Raw genomic sequence first — 20610 nt, 5'->3', positions numbered from 1 at the left:
ATGCTTGTACATGTGGCTACCCAAGCTGGTCTTCTGAGTTGTGATCTATAAATTTAATTTCAGCTCTATATGAATAAGTATTGTTGCCTTTGTGACTGAAACTCTTAACACCTGAAGAAGTGTTTTCTAACAATTAGAGATAATGATTATGTCAATTTTAGTTAATAATGAGCTTAGCGAGTGAGATAGAAAATAGTTTTGAATTCAAATGGGGATCATAAAGGTAATATCTTCAGCAACTAAGACAATGGAAGGGTGGATAATATGATAATATGGAGGTAACAGTAAACGAGAAATAGATGAAAAGTGAATGACTAATGTTAATAATAATGTGTAGAAAAAACAGCAATAGCTGTAGATTCTCCAGAGATATGAACTTATGAGAATGAACAGACTAGGTTTGTGTTGAACTGAGAAGAAAGTATAAGGCAATGTGTAAGAAATATCAGTCTTTCTGTACAAGCTGTTACAAAGAAGAGATAAGAAAGGTACAGAGGTACAAACAAACAATGAAATAAAGGATGTTCATGAAGAAAATATTCAAATAAGAACTGGTCATCGCGAAAGTAACTATTGTATGATAAGCCCTGTTCATTAGGTCAGATGTTTGTTGCAACAAAGGGCTTTTTATAAAATTTGGGAAAATTTTCAGTATATGAGAAATTCAAACAATATAATACAGTAGCAAAGCTTTGACTCATAACTGTTGTTCAAAAAATTATTTCAGTGATAGAATGTGTCTTTTCAACTCACATTGGTCTTTTGCAGTACATCATTATCTTTTCTGCAGTCATTGTGGGAGTAGTTTTATCTGTAAAATGTGTATTTTTGCTTTGTAGGTTGCCACCACTCCACCAGCTCTCTTCTGGCTCTTTAGTGCTGTTCATTTTCTTAGTTCCTTTCAGTTATTCTTTTCTCTCCTCGTTTTACCATTATTATTATTCCACCAGCTTATCTCATTTCTCTTGTTTCTATGCAATCCCATTGTGTGCTAATGATGGAAGCTGAAGAAATGAATTAAAATTTGTGCCACAGCTGGGACTTGAATACAGGTCGCCTTGCTTACAAGGCAGGAATGATAGCCATTACACCACCACAGTGCTCTGGTGGTGTAAAGGCTAGCACTCTTGCCTAATGAGCAAGGAGACTTGGGTCCAAGTCCTGCCTGTGGCACAAATTTTGATTCATTTCTTCCGCTTCCGTCCTGATTGTAGGTAAAGATGAGACTTAAGTGTCTCATGACAGATATTCCTGATTAATTAACAGTTCTTTCTCGGGTGTTACATGTAATGAACTCATATATGAATTTACGAAATTATTTTGTGTGTGTTATGCAAACATCTTATTTTTTATTGTTAAGTACCATATGTGAAGGAAATCCTTAAAATCAGAATTTACAGCTCTGTGTTACACTGAATGTTAATGATGTTGCTGCATTGAGTGGGATCAAGCTTATTATTTAACAATAGTTCAGGATGCCAATCTTTGTTTTACCTTTTTAACAGTGTTGCAAAATGTAACTTTCTGAAATAAGAAAGCAAAGTATGAAACGTAACAACAATAGAAATTAAAGATAGTAACTATAGAGTCTATATTAAATGTAACCTGTAATACATTATTTTCTATCTTCTCATTGGTGTCAGAAGATATCATGATTATTTTTATAGATAACTGTGTGTGTTTAACCTTTGAGCTGGCGCATTTATGTATAAAGTGTGCCAACCACCAATATAACTGTCTTGTACCATTCCATTATGAGCCCACATGTATTCTTTCATTATTGTTATAGCTAACACAGTTGATTTACCATATGTCCAAGTGGGCAGCAGTAATATAAAATAAACATCAAGCTAAATGAGATAATATGATCCATGCAAGAAAATGACCCAAATTCTGAGCTAACAACACAACCCCACAAAAAATGCAGATGTCTACAAGATAATTAGTAATTACATCAGAGAACGAAAGTTGCTACTCACCATATAATGGAGATGCTGAGTCGTGATAGCAGAACAAAAAGATTTTCCCACCATAATATCCCTCCCCCTGCCTGCCCCACCCTCCTCCTTACCCCCATCCAGTTGCCACTCCCATCATGCACTGGTGCTGCTGCTCGTAGTGTGGTTTCAGTTCTCTGAGACTGCAGATGTGTGTGCAAGTTGTGTTTGCATGAGTGTGTGTGTGCGTGTGTGTATATGTGTCTACTGCTGAGAAAGGCCTTTACAGCCAAAAGCTATAACTGTCTGAATCTTTTTGTTGTGCATATTGCGACTCAGCATCTCCGCTATATGGTGAGTAGCAACTTTCCTTCTCTGGTATTGTTACATTCCATCCTGGATTATCTATTGTTAGATAATTAGTAATTGAAAGATAATTAGTAATTGAATGAGCATTTGGCTGGGATCTAATGCAATTAAGCTGTTTAATGCTCTGAGGGGGGCATTACCATAGGGTTCACTCGTATGCCACAACAGTGTGGGGTTCACTCGTATGCCACAACAGTGTGATACTGTAAAAGTTTATTTTATTATTGTTTACTTAAACAATGTTATCTCATATAGTATAAGTTTATTTTGTTGTTGTTTAATTAAACTAAGATTAAGCAGTGGTTTTACTCATATATGTTTACCTCGGTAACATAAAGATAGCTATTCTTTACATGTGTACAAAGTACGCCGTACACCCGCTTGTGTTATGAAAATGATTGTGCCTGCTCCACATTTAATGAAATGTAACTATTAATGATAATGCCATTTTGGTTTTGTAATTGTTGCAGTAATTGTGGAAATTCTGAGCAGTGAATAATACAATCAATTCTGTTATAACACAGGCACTGCACAGATCTTGACAGGTACTCAGAATGAGACAGGACTTGAGCAGATTCAGTATCTTGAAGATAAATCTCGTTATCAGCGTTCTGAATATATTGAAGAGACTACAAAGCAAGCACCAATATTCACTACATCTCTGAAGCACATGGAGATCAAAGAAGGCCAGAGGGCACACTTTGAATGCCGCCTTATACCTGTGTCAGATCCCACAATGAAAGTTGAATGGTTCCACAATAATGTCCCAGTGAAGTCAGGTTAGTATCCACTTGAGTATGGAGAAAAAAACCTGCTTTAGCAGTGCTTATGGGTCTTGAAGCAGTATAAACTTTCTGGAAGTTAACATAGTTGCACACTTGGCTTATTTTAACATGTCCTTTATCACTGACAGTATTGGCCATTTTGTCATTATCAGACATCTAAAATACATATCTGGGAACATGAGAAACTTTTTTAAAATCTTCAGAGGTAACAAACAGTAGTGTGACAAGTAGATACCACTTACGTGAAATTTTAGTAAGCAAGTTGTGTGACGACAAAAGCTTTGGGGATAAACCACAGTGTCCTATGTAGGAGCCTTAAAATTGGCAAAAGTTATATGGTAATACTGGTTTGTGAGCACAATCATCTGTGATCATGTTCTTTTCAAATCTGTTATTTGCTAACCTTATAGATTTTCAGATTGGAAAAAAATTACTTTTGTTCTGTGACTTGTATTTTAGACATTTGATCACAGCTTTGAAAGTGTCTCAGCAGGGTGAATTTAGATTTTGTGATTTTTTGGCATTCTAACTAAAATTGCAAGTGTTTTAAATTCAGCTTTGGGAAGTGCCTAATCATTTGGTTTTACGCCAAACAAAGTAAATAAGAACCAAGCAATTGTTTACTCTTACTTCATCACACTTTCTTAAAAGACTTTGATGTTGTGTGTAGCTCGTATTAGATTAATTTTGCACTTCTCGAAGGACTGATCTCTCTCACTGCGTGTTGGGATATCATTAAAATTTCCCCATAATAAATTTTTGGAATTGTGAGGAAGTTAGAGCAAATACCACCAACACTGTTGTTTGTTTGTGTATATCCATTGAATAAATATAAGCTTTCTGAAGACGGATGTGAAGACATTCATTTTGATGAAGAGTAATAAAGAAAATTTCAGTCTCTAAAAATGACTGGCTGATGTAAATCTTTCATCAGTATTACCTGTTCATGTTTCAACTATAGTACTTAACAATTCATTATAGAGAAAATTATACTAATTTATTTCATTTTACCCCTTTCTCTTATTTCTAAGATATCATTTTCTCACTCAGTGCTTCATTCCTCTACTATTATGTGGTTTACTTTATTTTTGCTTTTCTCTTATTGTTTACTTTGTTTTCTTTTTCTTTTCTTTTGTTGCATTAATTTTTTACCTCTTCCAGACTATCTGTGGTACTGAATCGCCAGTTTTCTCTTCTGTGTACAGTTTCTATAATCATTTCTAGAGTGTATTTTACCACTGCTCCTTCGAAAACATGTTTCTGAGGTGTACTTTCTTAGTTCTATGTTTCTTCAGATGAAATGTAACTGTCTTAGTTATTTTTTTCTAGCTCTCATTTCTTCTGACATATAGTGACTCAAGCTTTTGAATATTTAAAGAATCACAACTGCTGAGCATTGTTTCAGCCACTAATTTGAATTGAGATTTTGTGTATTTGTTGCACCAAATTATGTCATGTTTCAGGAGAAATATTGTTACTCTTTTCAGGTTCTCGATTTACTGAGACAAATAACTTTGGTTTTGTTGCATTGGACATAATGTACTGCTATCCAGAAGATTCTGGGACATACACATGTCGCGCCAAGAATATTGTTGGTGAAGCTATGACATCTGCCAATCTGACCTGTATCTGTAAGTATAGTCTATTCTAAGCCTCTTACATTCATCCAATTACATGAGGAGTCTGCTAGTCACTTATTGGTAGTAGATCAAATCATTTGTTATTTTGCTAATGCATCTAGTCTTAATTATGAGCCAACATCATCTAGAATCAAATGTTTTGAAATCATAGGTAATTCCTTGTCATTTCTAGGCATCATTATGCCATGGACTGGTTTCCTATTGTTAGTTGTTTTCATTTCGATAGATCTTGTTGGAGAGTTTTCCAATACTGTGTAAAAATTGTTCATGTGTTTTTTATATAATTTCACAATATCTTTCTCACAGCAAAGAAATCAATTTATATGGAAACGCAACATGAGGAAGCATTATCAAAACTGACATATTTGGAGGATACGTCTCGTCATCAGCGACAGACAGTCCAGGAAGAAGCTGTGACCCAGGCACCGATGTTCACACAGCCAATGAAGGATGTCCGTGTAGCTGAAAATCAGGCTATGCACTTTGAGGCACGACTTATACCTGTAGGAGATCCGAAGTTACGCGTTGAGTGGCTTCGAAATGGCGTTCCAATTCAAGCATGTAAGTGTGTATCATGATTGTAGAAATTAGAATATAAGGAAGAAATAAACATGCATGTGGTACAAGGTATATGTATAAATACACACACACACACACACACACACACACACACACACACACACACACACACACATGATAGTGGCAACATCTTTACTGCTTCCTATGTCTCTCATGATCGAGAGACATGTCTGTGTCAGGTGTTGCTGTAGGCTTTTTGTTCTTTATAGAGTCTCGCTGGTTGGAACTCAATTTAATATTGAAGATTGTGATGAGTTCCCTTATGCATGATGTAAGGCAACAGGGCATAATATGGAGCTCTTTCAAGTAGTTCATAATTTAAATTTAAAGCACAGCAGCAGGAATAATATGTTGGGAAAAATAGACCGGAAAATACTTGTTTTGTGTTTTGATGGGCGTTGTAGTTCCGTTGCATAGTGTTTTGTCTTTCTTTTAATTGCAATGAATTACAGAATTGTGGGGATAAATGTGTGTAAAATTATATAATGTATTTAGGTTTAAGTTTTTAAATCTTTTAAAAATTGTATACGAATTGTGGCCATGTTTAGGGATTATTTTGACTAATGTAGTGTCACGTGACCCTACTCAGGACTGTGGATATGACTGGAAAAATTGGGGTCTTTGGTCATTGTCCATTGTGGTGGTTGGTTGGGAGTGGCAAAGTGCCATGAGTGTAAACATGGACGCCAGTGTATGTGAAGGAAGAATGTGAAAGTTTGTAGGTGCGAGACAATAAACAGTGTACGAATTGCACCGATTATTATTTATACGGATCGGATTTATTTGTGAACTTAAAAATGCATGGCCACAAGGTTGAAGTGTTTCTTTTGAATAAATAAGTTTCAATATGAACGTGTATAGTTTAATTCACTGTTGTTCAAAAGCTAGCCATTATATGACTCAATAGTAGGGGCGCAAATGGAACCATTCACTACCAGCCCCCTTTGCAGATGCGCCACGTGAAAAATAGGTAGTGAACGAGTGTGAGTACAGTTGCAATGAGATGAAAAGATTTTTGCAGAAACAGAAAATTGCCCAGTAAATTAAAGATAAACTATTAAAACATATAATAAATTTGTTTGGGAGTTTCTAAGTCACTGCACACCCAACTATTTAAGATGTTTCCTTTGTCATTTCAGCAAATCGTGTGACAACTATGCATGATTTTGGATATGTTGCACTGAACATGAAGTATGTTTACCCCGAGGACTCAGGCACCTACACTTGCCGTGCTATCAATGAACTTGGACAAGCAGTCACTTCAGCAACACTTGTTGTTCATTGTAAGTAGCTTTATAGAATAGAGGATGTGGGCAATATTGAAATATGTTCATTAAAAAATGGATTCTCTGTTTTATATCTTTCGTGTTATTGTGAGATTTTTTTCAGGAAACTTTAGCTGAGTAAACTGAATTTACTATCACAATATCACAATGGGAAAGATACTATTTTAAACAAATTTAATTCTTGTAAATAGTCTTCATGGATTTGCCACTGGATGGCATTGTGCAAATTCCACAATATTTCGTCAGAGCAATTGTCCGACATCTTCAGGTGGTTGAACTTTGCTGGTGGCTAGATATTACTGACTGTACCCATACATCGGTGCCTCTGTATATAGAATACGCTTGCGAAGAATGCACAGGCATGGAATTCATGCATGCACAATGATTTGCAGATAGATGACGCCATACTAAAATGCCCTCTGCTGAAAATTGCAGAGCAATCCCCTACGTGTGCATTGTATGCTACATTTACTTACACTGCGGCCCGACGTTACTCACTAAAAAACCACATTAGACCAATGTTATGGCGGATCTGTCATCAGAAAAATCTTGATTTGTTAGACAGTTGCTCTGAGGAAATATTGTGGAATTTGCGCAGCATCATCTGGCGGCAAATCCGAAAAAACTATTTATGACATATCCGATGGGAATGCTTGAAGAGTCAAATTTTATTCTTGTTTGTGAAGTAGAACAGTATTTTAATTAAAGGCAAAGTTTTGCTTTCAAAGTCTTTCTTTTCTTATTTTTAAAAGTGATGTATCAGACTGAAGAAACAAAGTGAATTAGGCTGAACAGTAGGATCCAGTATTCATTTGCTCGTGTAGTGTAACAATGGACTGTAGAATTGTATGACATGTAGATGAGCCCAATGCACATTGAGCTTGCATGCTACTTTAATAACAGATAGTCTGGTATGTAGATCACCTTGAGTATGACTTTTTAAGTGGTTTTCCACATTTATGTATGGGGGCACAATGCAACTCTGCTTCTTAAATGCAGTACACAGAGACAGTTGAAACACAAAAAAATACAGGTTATAGTCCACCCAATTCACAGACTGGTGTTGTTTATGATATTCCTCCCCTTGAATTAAGGTGACATTTTGCCAGCAGGAAGGACATTTGGACACAAAAATGAGTACCAAATATATGATAGAAAAATACACATCAGTTGCATCCTCTGCAGTGAATCAGATAATAGAAGAAAGAAAAGTGTGATCCACTATTCCCATCAGGCTTGTATAGTTCATATGACAAATAAATAAAAGTAATGTTCATTATGCCAACACTCCTGTGTTGTGATTATTAATAGTTAGACACCGTGCTTTTTTCTGATATCTAGGATAATTTTGTGTTTTAAAATAGATAGAAAAGAATTATAGCACTTCCCTAAAAAAAAAGAAAACAACTTTTCGCTTTTATTCTTATGTTTTATTTTCTTTCTTTATTTTACCTTTTAATGTGCAAGGAGATCTGTAGTATTAAATTGTTGCAATAACTAATCAGCTCTTTGCAGGCCGACATAGGACTCTATGTAGCTGCTGTTTATCTATACAGATAGAGTTCACATTTATGCAATTTACAATACTTATACAATAAAAATAATTACCTATTTTTTGCAAGGAGTGTTTGTCATAAAAATACATTTATATTCTTGCAAAAAGTAGGTAATTATTTTTATTGTATAAGTATTGTAAATTGCATAAATGTGAACTCTATCTGTATAGATAAACAGCAGCTAAATAGAGTCCTATGTCGGCCTGCAAAGAGTTGTGACAAAGTTTTTGATGGCTTTCATATTGCCCACAGCACATATGTGCTAGATAGGTTCTCTGGTGAGGATCTCTGCTTCAAAATACAACCGTGGTATTTGCATTTATATTTGTCTTACTAAGGGACTCTTTGAATTGTACTTTTTAGTATTTTAGAGGTGCATCTATGACCCTTGATTAAGAAAGATGCTGCTCAGGGAAAGGGAAAAATAAGGACTATGAAATAATGAATATTATGTTGTTGAATCTGAAACAAGGAGAGACTTCCGCTGTTTAGGCTGAAAAGTTACAACCAAGGAAACAAAGATATGAAAAGCACTCATTAAGACAAAATGTAAGAATTTAGTATACTAACAAATGTTTAATTATAACAATGAAAACAATCAATTAACGATAAAATTATTTAATTGGATAGATAAAAAATCTACTTACCAAGTGGTGGCAGAACACAGACATAAAAGACTGTTGTGATTGGCAAGCATTTGAAACCAGTGACTCCTTCTTCAAGCAGAAGGGTTGAAGGGGAGGAAGAAGGGTGAAGGAAAAGGACTGGAGAGGTCTAAGAAAATGGGTAGATTTTGGGAAAGGCACTCAGAACTGCCAGTAGGGGGGGAGACTTACCATATGAGATGAGAAGGAAAAACTGGTTGTTTGGGACTGCATTGGATGAGACTTGTAAACCTGAGAGCTTAAAGGTGGAAGACACGGCAATATGTAAGACAGAGATTACTACTAAAACATTAACTCATGCACAATGTTGCATATTACCCTGTCTTCCACCTTTAAGCTACTGGGTTTTCAAATATCATCCGATGAGGTCCCCAACAATCGGTCTTTCCTTCTCATCCTGTACGGTAAGTCTCCCCTGATCCGCAGTTCTGGGTGACTTCCCCGAAATCTACCCATTTTCCTAAACTTCTCCAGTCCTTTACCTTCACCCTACTTCTTCCCCTTCAACCCTATTGCCTGAAGAAGGAGCCACTGGCTCCAAAAGCTTGCCAACACAACAGTCTTTTATGTGCGTGTTCTGTCACTGTTTGGTGAGTAAATGTTTAATTAGATTATTTCTATGTAATCATTCCAAATGCTTCTTGTAAGAAATAGAATGATCAGTGCAATGTTGTTGCAGCCAAAGCATCGTTGCTTCTGGAGAGCCAACATGAGGCTGCACTGCAGAAACTTCAGCAGCTTGAAGATACATCAAGGTATCAACGGCGTGAAGAGGAGGAGATTATTGTAACTCAGCCACCAAAGTTTACAGCTCAACTTAATGGACCCACAGAGCTAATTGAAGGTCACAGTGCTCATTACGAATGCCGCATTGAACCGTATCCAGATCCCAACATGCGTGTTGAATGGTTCCACAATGGAAAACCACTACAACTAGGTAAATTGTTTCACACATATGGAGTAGATTCTTATAACTGATTTTCTATTTGCTTTTTGTTTGTTTGGAAACCATTTTTGCTGCTTTCTTTCTGAGTCTTGTCTTTGCAACATAAATTTTTGTTTTAACTTAATAGCCATTAATTTATTATATAATTAAACTTCTAAAAAATTGTTTTAGTATGTGACATTATTAATAGTTTCTCTCAAATGTTTTGATTGTCTGCTGCTATCTAATGGATTCTTGTTATATGCAGGAAGAGGTTTCTGCCATTTTCTGATTCTGTGTGTTATGTATTTGCTGAATTATTGTACCATAAGATTGTTGATTGTTGCTTTCATTTTCTTTTTTTGTACTGAACAGGTCACCGTTTCCGGACTACTTATGACTTTGGATTTGCTGCACTTGATATACTTACTGTTTATCCAGAAGATTCCGGAGAATACACTTGCAAAGCAACAAATAAATTGGGGCAGGCTTCATCATCCATAAAAGTTAATGTCAAATGTGAGTTTACTGTCTTAAAGTATGGGCAGTTTCCAAATCTTTTAAATATTTAATATAGTGTCTTTAATTAGGCTATTCATAGTAGAACTGTGATAAATAAACCGTTTCTGCACTTTATTTTTTGAAAATATGAATGACAGTTTTTTGGTTGTGTACTTTTCAAATAACTCCTTATTTCATAATATAAAATTTTTAAATGTTTGTTTCCTCTTCTTACTGGAATTTTACATGTACCTGTTTCAAAAGCATCTGATCTTGAGACTTTGGAATGCACATGAGTAAAGAAAACTTACTCTCTCATATTTTGGAGTTAAACTTTGAGTGAGATGCTGTAAAGTAAAACAATGAACTCAATGCATAACAAAGTTACTACAAAACTGAATATGAGAAATAATCCTTATAATTTTAAATGACAGTTCTAAATATTTTCTCAGGCAGAAAATATAAATATCTGTTATCAGAAAATAATGAATAATAATCATCATTACTCATTAAAAGATTAAGAAGTTTTCTGTTCTGAGAACTAGAAGAGAAAATTAAACACTCATCAATACATTACACTGTAAGATATTTATGGGGAATTTTTTTAACAGCCCGTTCATCAATCATTTTGGACACCCAACATGAAGGCGCATTGCAAAAGATTCAGTATCTGGAGGATGATTCCCGCTACAAACGTGCAGCTGTTGAAGAACAGGTGATAGCTGAAAAACCACAATTTGGACGGCCATTACGAAATATTGATCGATTGCCTGAAGGACAGAGTGCTCACTTGGAGGCCACACTTACACCAGTTAATGACCCTACAATGCGTGTTGAGTGGTTCTGCAATGGCAGACCCATTCCTCAAGGTAAGACGTCAATACAAGCCAACTTTTTATGCTGTTGATTCATTATTTATATGTGTGTAAAGCTAGTTTTATTTAGAGCTGGAAGTATGAGTTCTCTTCTTATTTTTCTGTACTAATTTTTTGTATTGGAAGGAATTTTTAGCCTGTTTCCTTGAGTGCGAATTGTGGTAATGCAATATGTAGTGCTGAGTGAACACACAAAATATTAAATCACACAATACTAGTAATCTATTGATTCTCCACTCATGTTGTTGTTGTTGTGGTCTTCAGTCCTGAGACTGGTTTGATGCAGCTCTCCATGCTACTCTATCCTGTGCAAGCTTCTTCATCTCCCAGTACCTACTGCAGCCTACATCCTTCTGAATCTGCTTAGTGTATTCATCTCTTGGTCTCCCTCAACGATTTTTACCCTCCACGCTGCCCTCCAATACTCCACTCATGTACTAGCTAATTCAAGAAACTGACTGAGAAGAACACTAAAAGGCATAAGTTGGAACAGAGCAGTGAGAGTAGGCAAGTTTCCCTCAGAATAATTAAGATACTTGGATGAACTGACACTGGAAAAACTATTTTGAGGCACAAAAAATCTCCTCAGACTTCAGGAGCAATGTAATAATCATAGCACCAAAGAAGGGAGATATTGATAGATGTGAGTATTACCAAGCCATAAGTTCAATAAATCCTGGCTGCAAAATGCTAAAATGGATTATTTACAGAAGAATGGAACATTTGGTAGAAGCCAACCCAGGATAGATCAGTTTAGATCCCAGAGAAATGTAGGCAATACTGACACTAAAACTTATCACAGAAGACAGTTTCAAGAAAGACGAAGCTACATTCATGGCATTTGTACTCTCTGCAGCCCTTAAGCTATCGGGGCGGGGGGGGGGGGGAATTACCTACAACTTGTACAGAATCCCAAACTGCAGTTGTAAGAGTCAAAGGACATGAGAGGGAGGCATTAATACAAAATTATTGAGACAGGGTTGTGACCTGTCCCTCAAATTAATCTGTCTGAATTTAGTAACCTAAGGATAAAATTGGAGAAGGCATTAAAGTTCAAGGAGGAGAAATAAAATCTTTATGGTTTACCAATGACATTGTAATTCTGCCAGAGTTGCAGAAAAGACTCTGAAGACCAACTGAATGAAATGGATAGTGTCCTGAAGAGGGGTTGTAAGCTGAAGGTCAATAAAAGAAAAACAAGGATAATGGAATGTTGTCAAATTAAGTCAGTTGATGCTTGGCGAATCAGAATAGGAGAAGATGCAGAAATTAGTAGACATGTTTTGTTATTTGGGCACCAAAGTAACTGATGACGGCAGAAATAAACATGATGTAAAATGCAGAATGACCATGTCAAGCACAGTTTTTTTCTGAAAAAGGAGAGTATATTACATTGAATCTTGAAAAGTCTTTTCTGATAGATTATGTTTGGAGTGTAGCTTTATATGAAAGTGAAACATGGATGATAAACCATGTAAGCAAGAAGAGACTGGAAGCTTTTGAAAAATGGAACCACAGAAGAATGCTGAAGATTAGATGAGTGGATTTAGTAATTAATGAAAAGAAACTAAATCAGATGAAGGAGAAAATAGCTTAATGGTATAACTTATCAAGAAGAATGTATAGAATTTTAGAACACTTCTTGAGGCATCCACTTATAGTTAATTTGGTTATACAAGGAAGTGGGAGGAACACTTGGAAACAGTGAGTTGAAATGGATGTGGGTTGCGGAAGTTTTGCTGAGATGATGAAACTTGCACAGGATAAACTAGTGTGAAGACCTACATCAAACTATTCTTCATGCTGAAGACAACAACAACAACAACAACAACAACAATACAAGACAAAACTGACTAAATATCATGTGAGGCTAAAAAACTGATGAGAGGACACTTCTTTCAGTATTGTTCTAACGCCTTTCATCAGTAAATTTGTCTAGAGACTGCTGTTGCATATATTTTTTTAAAAGTGTCACAAATGGCCAAAACACATGCATTCTTGAATAATATCAGAGTTAGTCTTGTAGTGAAGTTGTTAATCCATCAATTTGGAAGTGGTTAGAGATAAACAGAAGCTATTTGTAAGACAAATAGAATGTGTAGCATTCAGTTGTTGGCATAATTAATAAAAAAATTCTTCACATTTTTTTATTTCCTTACAGGTCATCGTTTCAAGACAACTTATGATTTTGGATATGTGGCACTTGATATCCTGTATGCATATGCTGAAGATTCAGGCACATATATGTGTAAGGCACGTAATGCAGTTGGAGAGGCTGTTACTACATGCTCTGTTACTGTTGAAGGTAATTTGTAGATTTATGTTGTCCCTCGAGTAACAAAAATGTCTATTATAAGCAACACAAACTTTTCATGTACGTGAATGCTTTCTTTATGTTGGCAGAAGTAAATATCATATCCACTGGAAAAAAATCTTTACAGTGACCTCCTATTTAAATTTAAATAAATGGAAAAGATTTTTAAATTTCAGATTTTAGATCTGCTTATGTTTATTTTCTGGCATGTAACAACAGGGTGTATGTGCAGACAAGGAAAAAAAACTCCTGGACTTCTCCTGGATTTCCCGGTTAAAAATACAGTTTCTCACAAGTGAAAACACACTCTTTCCGAGTTAAATGATAGTATATTTTACTTCAGAACTGTAAAACTTATCAATCCTTTGAATGGTTATGGTTGTATACACTGGTGTAGAATTTAACAGCAATTTAGAAAATGAAAATCAGGGAAAAAACACATTTTGGAAAGATTTTTGATGTGCAGCAACCTTTACACTGCATTTTTTCTTATTGAAAAAGTATAAATTCAAATTCTGCCAAACACCGCATGTTACTTTCTGAAGCATTGAAATCAAGATTGGAATCTGCTTTCGTATGCCAGTCAAAGCTCGTGTCATCTGATCTCGCCAGCTGATGACAGCAGTTATTCAGATCATAGGACATGTAATGTAGTCAGCCAATAGCAACATCACTGTCGAGTAGCGCAAACACACAAACAGGAAAATTTAATGGTTTAAATTAATATACATAGTGCTTCTACAAGAAAAGAAAAGCTTTCACATATAATATTGGTCTCTAAGGTTAATAAATTGCAAGAGAAGTTGAGCTTTCACATATAATGCTGATCTTTTTTGTGCTTGTTGCATTTTAAGATATATCACACAAATGTGCCAGGAAAATTTGTAACAACGACATATAAATGTCTGATCTTTTGGGCTTGAAATTCATATAAATGGCTCATCATCAAAAAGTTGATTTTTAAATGAGAGTCACATTCTCAGTGATTTAAGAAATTCACTGTACATTCTCACACATAGGTCAACTTGCATAAAAGGAAATTTAGTTTGAAAGTAATGCTTTTCAAATCACCATTCGAAAAATATTTTCCCATGACCTATTACAAATAGGTTTGTTTCAGCAGTTGCCAGATAACAGGCATCATCCCACTTGTGCAGCTACAATGATGTAGGAAGCCCATATGTTCGTACATGTAAAACATTAGAAGATCTTACATTATGTCATAAAAGAAACAAAACATCGGACATACTCCAAGACCATTGGAATTTAGTGAGCAATACTAAAAAGTGCACAGTTAAAGTGCATGCTTGAAGTACACATTTGTATGTCCAGATTCTCAGCGAAGTAGGCCTCGACCTGATATTAAGCTTTTCAGTATGTTTTTCGGGATGTAAATTTTCTTGGAATACCAGTACTGTATTATTTCATGTTTGGTTCTTTATTATGGGATAATGCCATACATGCCAGAAGATGAAAACATGCACTTGAAATGCACCAAACAGTTGAAACTAGCCAACTGTGTGGAATTAAACACTTCATTTCAAATAAATTGACTGCCTCAGTGGCAAAGGTTAATAAAAGCCAAAGACATGATGAAAATAAATCAGAAAAATTAATCGGGGTGCAACCAGGTAGGAAATGCTTGCTGGAAAGCAAGGATAAAGGAGAGCTTAGATTGAGAGTTGGAAAAAGTACTAGAGGGATTAAAGAGAACAAAAACAGGATTATTGAGGTACTTGAGCGATTCGAGGGAGGTAAAAATGCAGAACCCAACTTAAACATTGTATAAGTAGAGTCAAATCTCTTTGGAATTCCGTTGGTGAAGTGGTAATGTATGCACCTGAAGTTTGTGGGTTATTTTCCAGAGTATTTATTCTGCAGATAGGAATTTCAAATCAATTCTTGTGCCTTTTTAATATGATCTTTGTGGTGTCGATTGTCTTTGTTGTTATCTGTTCCACCAATTTTCTTCATTATTCATTGAAAGTGAGTCTCTTCATGTGCAGTGACAATATTATGAAAAGGATAGGTTGCTACTCATCATATAGTAGCAGAGATGCTGCATCACAGACAGGCACAACAAAAAGAATACTAAACACATAATCTTTCGACACGAAGGCCTTCTTCAGAAATAGACATTCACACAATCACAGCTCACACACACGCACACACACACACACACACACACACACACACACACACACACACACACACACATACATGACCACTTTGTCTGGTTGCCGAGGCCAGACTCAGACCCAGATTCAGAGACAGTCATCATGCATATGTGAGCTGCAGTTGTATGAATGTGTGTGTGTATGTTGTATATTTCAGGGGAATGCCTTGTGGCTGAAAGCTTGCGTGTTTAGTAGTCTTTTTGTTGTGCCTGTCAGCAACTCAACATCTGTCCTTTTCATAATATTGTCATTGTTCCAGCCTGGATTTTCCATTGTTTGACCCTTTATATGCATCTTTTCAAGACCAAAAGTTCCCATATTTTTCAGTGAGTATTTAAAGTGTGAATAAAGTAAGTTAACATGTATTCCTGTTTGCATTAAGTATATATTTCCTGATATAAAGTGATAGACACAACTGAAGTAATTGAAGAAAATTATGCTATTAACTTAGTGAAAAAAATTTTTTTTGCAGCTAAATCTGGCCTCTACTTGGATACTCTTGATGAAAACCGCTTGAAGAAAATAAAAGACCTGGAAACATTTGAGAGGCCTCAAAAACCAGAAGTTGAACCTGAAATGCAAAAGCCTGTGTTCATTACTCCACTTGTCAGGTACACAAAATTAACACCAGTAACAACTGTGCATAATTTGAAGTATTAGAAATACTTAGAAATTAATTAAAATGTGAAATATTCTATTAATGCCTGGTACACAGTATTTACATAACAATTTTTCCTCCCATTTTCAGCTTAGAAAATCTGAAGGAAGGTGAACATGCTCATTTGGAATGTCGTGTGGAACCTATAAATGATCCTAATCTCAAGATTGAATGGTTTGTGAATGGAATTGCCATAAAAACAGGTCACAGGTTCCGTACTACACATGACTTTGGTTATGTTGCTCTTGATATTCTGTACACATATGCAGAGGACTCTGGAACTTATATGTGTAAAGCAACAAATTTGGTGGGAGAAGCTGTGAATACTTGCCAGATAACAGTTGGAGGTAAGCTTTTAACATCTTTACAGTAGGCTAACCTGAGCTGGAGTTGTAGTTTGTAGTTTTTGGAATAAAATGATGTAATTTGGAAGGTACATCAAAATGGAATTATTTGTTGAAACCACGTGTTGTCTGTCTTTCTTTCTCTTAACGTTTGCCAGTTGCAGTTCACCTTCTATCTTCTACTTAATTCCTTTCTCTCATATACAATTGCTAATCTCCCAATACTGTGCTGTTCACTATTCATTACCTTTTGGTACTGTTTACAGTTTCTATTTCACTTCACTGTAACTCAGTGTACACTCTCTTGAAAAGTGTGTTATTAACTTACAAAAAGTCGTATCCTTTGCACATCATTGATATGAACAGCTTGGTGATGAAAATTCTGATCAACTTTGTTAAACATGTTGTACAGTTTTCTTTGCAGTGTATAACTTATATTTGCCTCAATGCCCTCAGATAGATGTTCTGAACGAGAGTTTAGTGAAAATTTTTCTCCGTTATAAGATATTCGCAGACGCCTCTTTAGTACATTGTATTCTGCACAGAAATTAGAGTCATCTTAGATTTAAAAATCTAGTCGGTTGCCGTGCTTAATGTCTGGCTATCACTATTCAGTATAAGAATAATACGAATATAAACGTGACATGGTACGTATGTTCTTCCGCGTTTGTTGCTGTTTCACACTAGTTTTGTAGTTTATTAGGCAGACAGCATTTAAATGAGATAGCAGCCAACACGAAAGAATACATGGCATAATGTTTACATTCTTGTACCTTTTTTTTAATTTATTTACTGACGCAGAGGTTTTGGCGCTAGTATTTATCTTTATGCCTGCAAAGCATGCCTGTGTGGCACTACGTATATTTGACGGCAGAAGTTAGTTGTGGCGGCACCTACCAACATTTTTCAGAACTTCCGCTTACTTTGCACTCGATTCTAAGCCGCAGGCAGGTTTTTGGATTACAAAAACCAGGAAAAAAGTGCGGCTTAGATTTGAGTAAATATGGTACTGCCCTTCCCAAGAAACATGAGAGTGAAGTATATGCCACTATACCGAAGTTTCCATGGAATTTTTGAATGTGCACAAAAATGACTTCAGTATTCTGTGGAATTTTAAAAAATTGGGTTGTAAAAATTGCTCTGAGTTACATTTTCAAACTATTTTGTGAGTGCGTTAAACTGGTGTTTTTCATTGAAGCTCTCAGAGTACTGAACAGAAAGAATATTAAAATTAACAGCATGTTAGCCGCTGTTAGAAATGTAACTGATTATTGAGAATAAATGCATGTTTATGTGCATTTGCACTCTGTGTACTATGAATTGTTGCATGGAAGCAAAGTTGTGAGCAAAAGATCTAAATGAATATGAGATTCTAGAGGTTTTTTGCACTCCAAAAACTATTGACTCCAAATCTGCAGTGGGATTGTTCCACTAGAAAATGCTGTAATATTGTATGCATACATGTGTGTTTCAAAGTCCAATTTTAAAAACATGATGTAAGTTAGTTAGTTTCACGTTCATGTTTAGTATTGTACTTTTAAACAGTTGGATATTCACGTGATATTACATCATTTTCTAATGAAACAGTCCCCCAGCAAACTTGAAGTCCGTGGTTTTCAGGGTGCAAACAACCTCTAGAATACATATTCATTTTGATATTTTGCCCACAACCTTACTTCCATGCAATGATGTAATCAGACCAAAAAGGAACTGAAAAAGGAAGCATAAATTAAAAGAAAACAGAAAGAGCTTGTAAATGTGTTTATCACATATGGCCACATGAGGCATAATTTATTTGATTTAATGTTGATGAGATGCCTAAATTTGTGATTCTAGCCAAGAAAATCATGTAGTACTGTTTCCTTTTCCTTTTTTTTTTTTTTGGTTGGGGGGGATTGGTTACTTTATTTTCTCAGAATAAATCAGTTAGTTTCACTAGGAATTCACTTTTTTGTGTAAATTATCCAATTTTAGCTGTCACATTATTTGCTGTACTTGATTTTATGGTATGTGTTTTCTACACTAATTGCTCATTGCAATTTACGTGTCTTCCAAAAATCTGATATGATAAAGGACATCAAATGATACAAATGTGTATAACATTTTATTTTAGCTCGCCGTAGTATCTATTTAGAATCTCAGCATCCTGAAGGCTTACAGAAAATCCAAGAACTTGAAGCACAAGGTCGGCCTGCTCGACTTGAAGTGGAGGAACCTGAAGTCACCCCGCCACGTTTTGTAACAGAACTTCGGGTGAGCTTTACTGTTATCTTCACATTAATTGTATGACATGGCAATTGATGGTTAATGAATATTAAATACTGAGGAACAACAGAAGTAGGATGTTTTTATTGTTTTAAATAATTGTGTTTTTAAATGTTTTATATGAGTTATTTCATTTTGTGACAGTGTCTTTATTTATCTTCATACTTTCCCTCCAGGGCACAACAGAAATATTTGAAGGGCAGACAGCACACTTTGAAGCCCAAGTGGAACCTCTGCATGATCCAAATCTACGTATAGAGTTTTATCACAATGGTAAACCTCTTCCTTCAGCATCACGCTTCCATATCACTTTTGATTTTGGTTATTTGGCACTTGACATAACCCATGCTGTTCCTGAAGATGCTGGAGAATATACTGCCAAGGCCATCAATGCCCTTGGACAGTGCACTTCTACAATTACTTTACGTGTGACAGGTAAGTTAAAGTCTAGAATACTAATAATAATACTGAAAAATGAAATAGTTAATACTAAACTTCTGTATCATTGAATACTCACACTTCGTTTAAAGACAGTCTACACCAATTGCAGATATTATGAAACAGAATATCTTGATTTGATTTTGTAATTTATTGTTTATTACCTATGTATTGCATTTTCAATGCTTATTTTGTAATTTATGATTATCCTTTGTTCTTCTAAGTACAATGTATGCAGTTTAGTTAGCACTTGAAAAATGCATCTAGTGCAAACTTTGTGTCATGGGAAAAGAATTTCATTATGTTTATTTATTTGTGAAGTAACAACATATATAAATAAATGAAGTAGTATCTTGCAAGCAGTTCATTTGAATGTCTTAAAAAAAGTGATTCATCAGTTTGTGCCACATCCGAGCAAAACATGATGACGCCTATGTGTAGGGACAGATTCTGGATTACAGTGGAGAAGTGGAATGGTACTGCACGAGTTAAATTACACCTAGAATTTCAAGAGTAGTCTTATCAAATAGGCTTTACTAATATTTAATCAAAAAGAACAATTAAAAAAATGTTTCAGTGACTTCGTATTCTTGTTTGAGGTGTAAAATGAATTAATGATCTTGCTGAAATCAAACAATGGAAAATTCAGGATGGAATAATGAAATATTATGAAAAGAAGAGATTGCTACTCACCATATAGAGTTGTTGAGTCACAGACAGGCACAACAAAAAGACTGCTAAACGTGTGAGCTTTCAGCCAACAAACCTCCTTCTAAATTCATGCAAGCACAACTCACACACACAAGACCAGCCAGAGACAGTGGTTATGTGTGTGTGTGATTTGTGTTTGTGTGAATGTGTGTGTGTGTTGTCTACTTTGGAAGAAAGCCTTTTGGTCAAAAGCTCACATGTTTAGCAGTCTTTTTGTTGTGCCTGTTGCAACTCAACATCTCATCTGGTTGGTGAGTAGCAATCTATCTTTTTCATATTAGTGAATTTGTTACTTATTCACGTTATAATAATGTCTTTATTTATTACAGAAAGTAAGAAATTATACATCACCATAAATCAGTGAAACTGTTTTACTTTCCTACTCCTTATTCTTTACTGTGATGGTCTTAAATTATTTGCCTCAGACTTTTGCTAACTCATGACAAAACATGTCAGATTGCACCTATTACCCAAAAAGATAAGAAAATACTGTAAAAAATGATTTACTTTAATTCTATAATGTTCCAACCCTGACTTTGCATTGTTTAGTATACTTCTGAATCTCTTAACTGGTAATTTGCATAG

The 20610-nt window shown here is 35.3% G+C and overlaps 1 protein-coding gene across 1 annotated transcript in view; it reads left to right on the top strand.

The window, feature by feature from the left end:
- Positions 1-20610, top strand: part of LOC124613827 (titin) — a 524266-nt gene that overhangs the window by 112886 nt on the left and 390770 nt on the right. The window contains exons 26-37 of the mRNA XM_047142550.1: positions 2831-3085; positions 4579-4722; positions 5038-5292; positions 6450-6593; positions 9497-9754; positions 10118-10261; positions 10855-11112; positions 13280-13423; positions 16082-16220; positions 16358-16614; positions 18725-18864; positions 19053-19311. Coding sequence (XP_046998506.1) covers positions 2831-3085; positions 4579-4722; positions 5038-5292; positions 6450-6593; positions 9497-9754; positions 10118-10261; positions 10855-11112; positions 13280-13423; positions 16082-16220; positions 16358-16614; positions 18725-18864; positions 19053-19311 — 2397 coding nt within the window. The remainder of the gene's footprint in view (positions 1-2830; positions 3086-4578; positions 4723-5037; positions 5293-6449; positions 6594-9496; positions 9755-10117; positions 10262-10854; positions 11113-13279; positions 13424-16081; positions 16221-16357; positions 16615-18724; positions 18865-19052; positions 19312-20610) is intronic.

The sequence above is a fragment of the Schistocerca americana genome, chromosome 4 (genome assembly GCF_021461395.2).
Source record: "Schistocerca americana isolate TAMUIC-IGC-003095 chromosome 4, iqSchAmer2.1, whole genome shotgun sequence".
Lineage (NCBI taxonomy): Eukaryota > Metazoa > Arthropoda > Insecta > Orthoptera > Acrididae > Schistocerca > Schistocerca americana.
The sequence above is the reverse complement of the archived record's forward strand: the minus strand, read 5'-3'. Positions and strand labels throughout refer to the sequence as shown.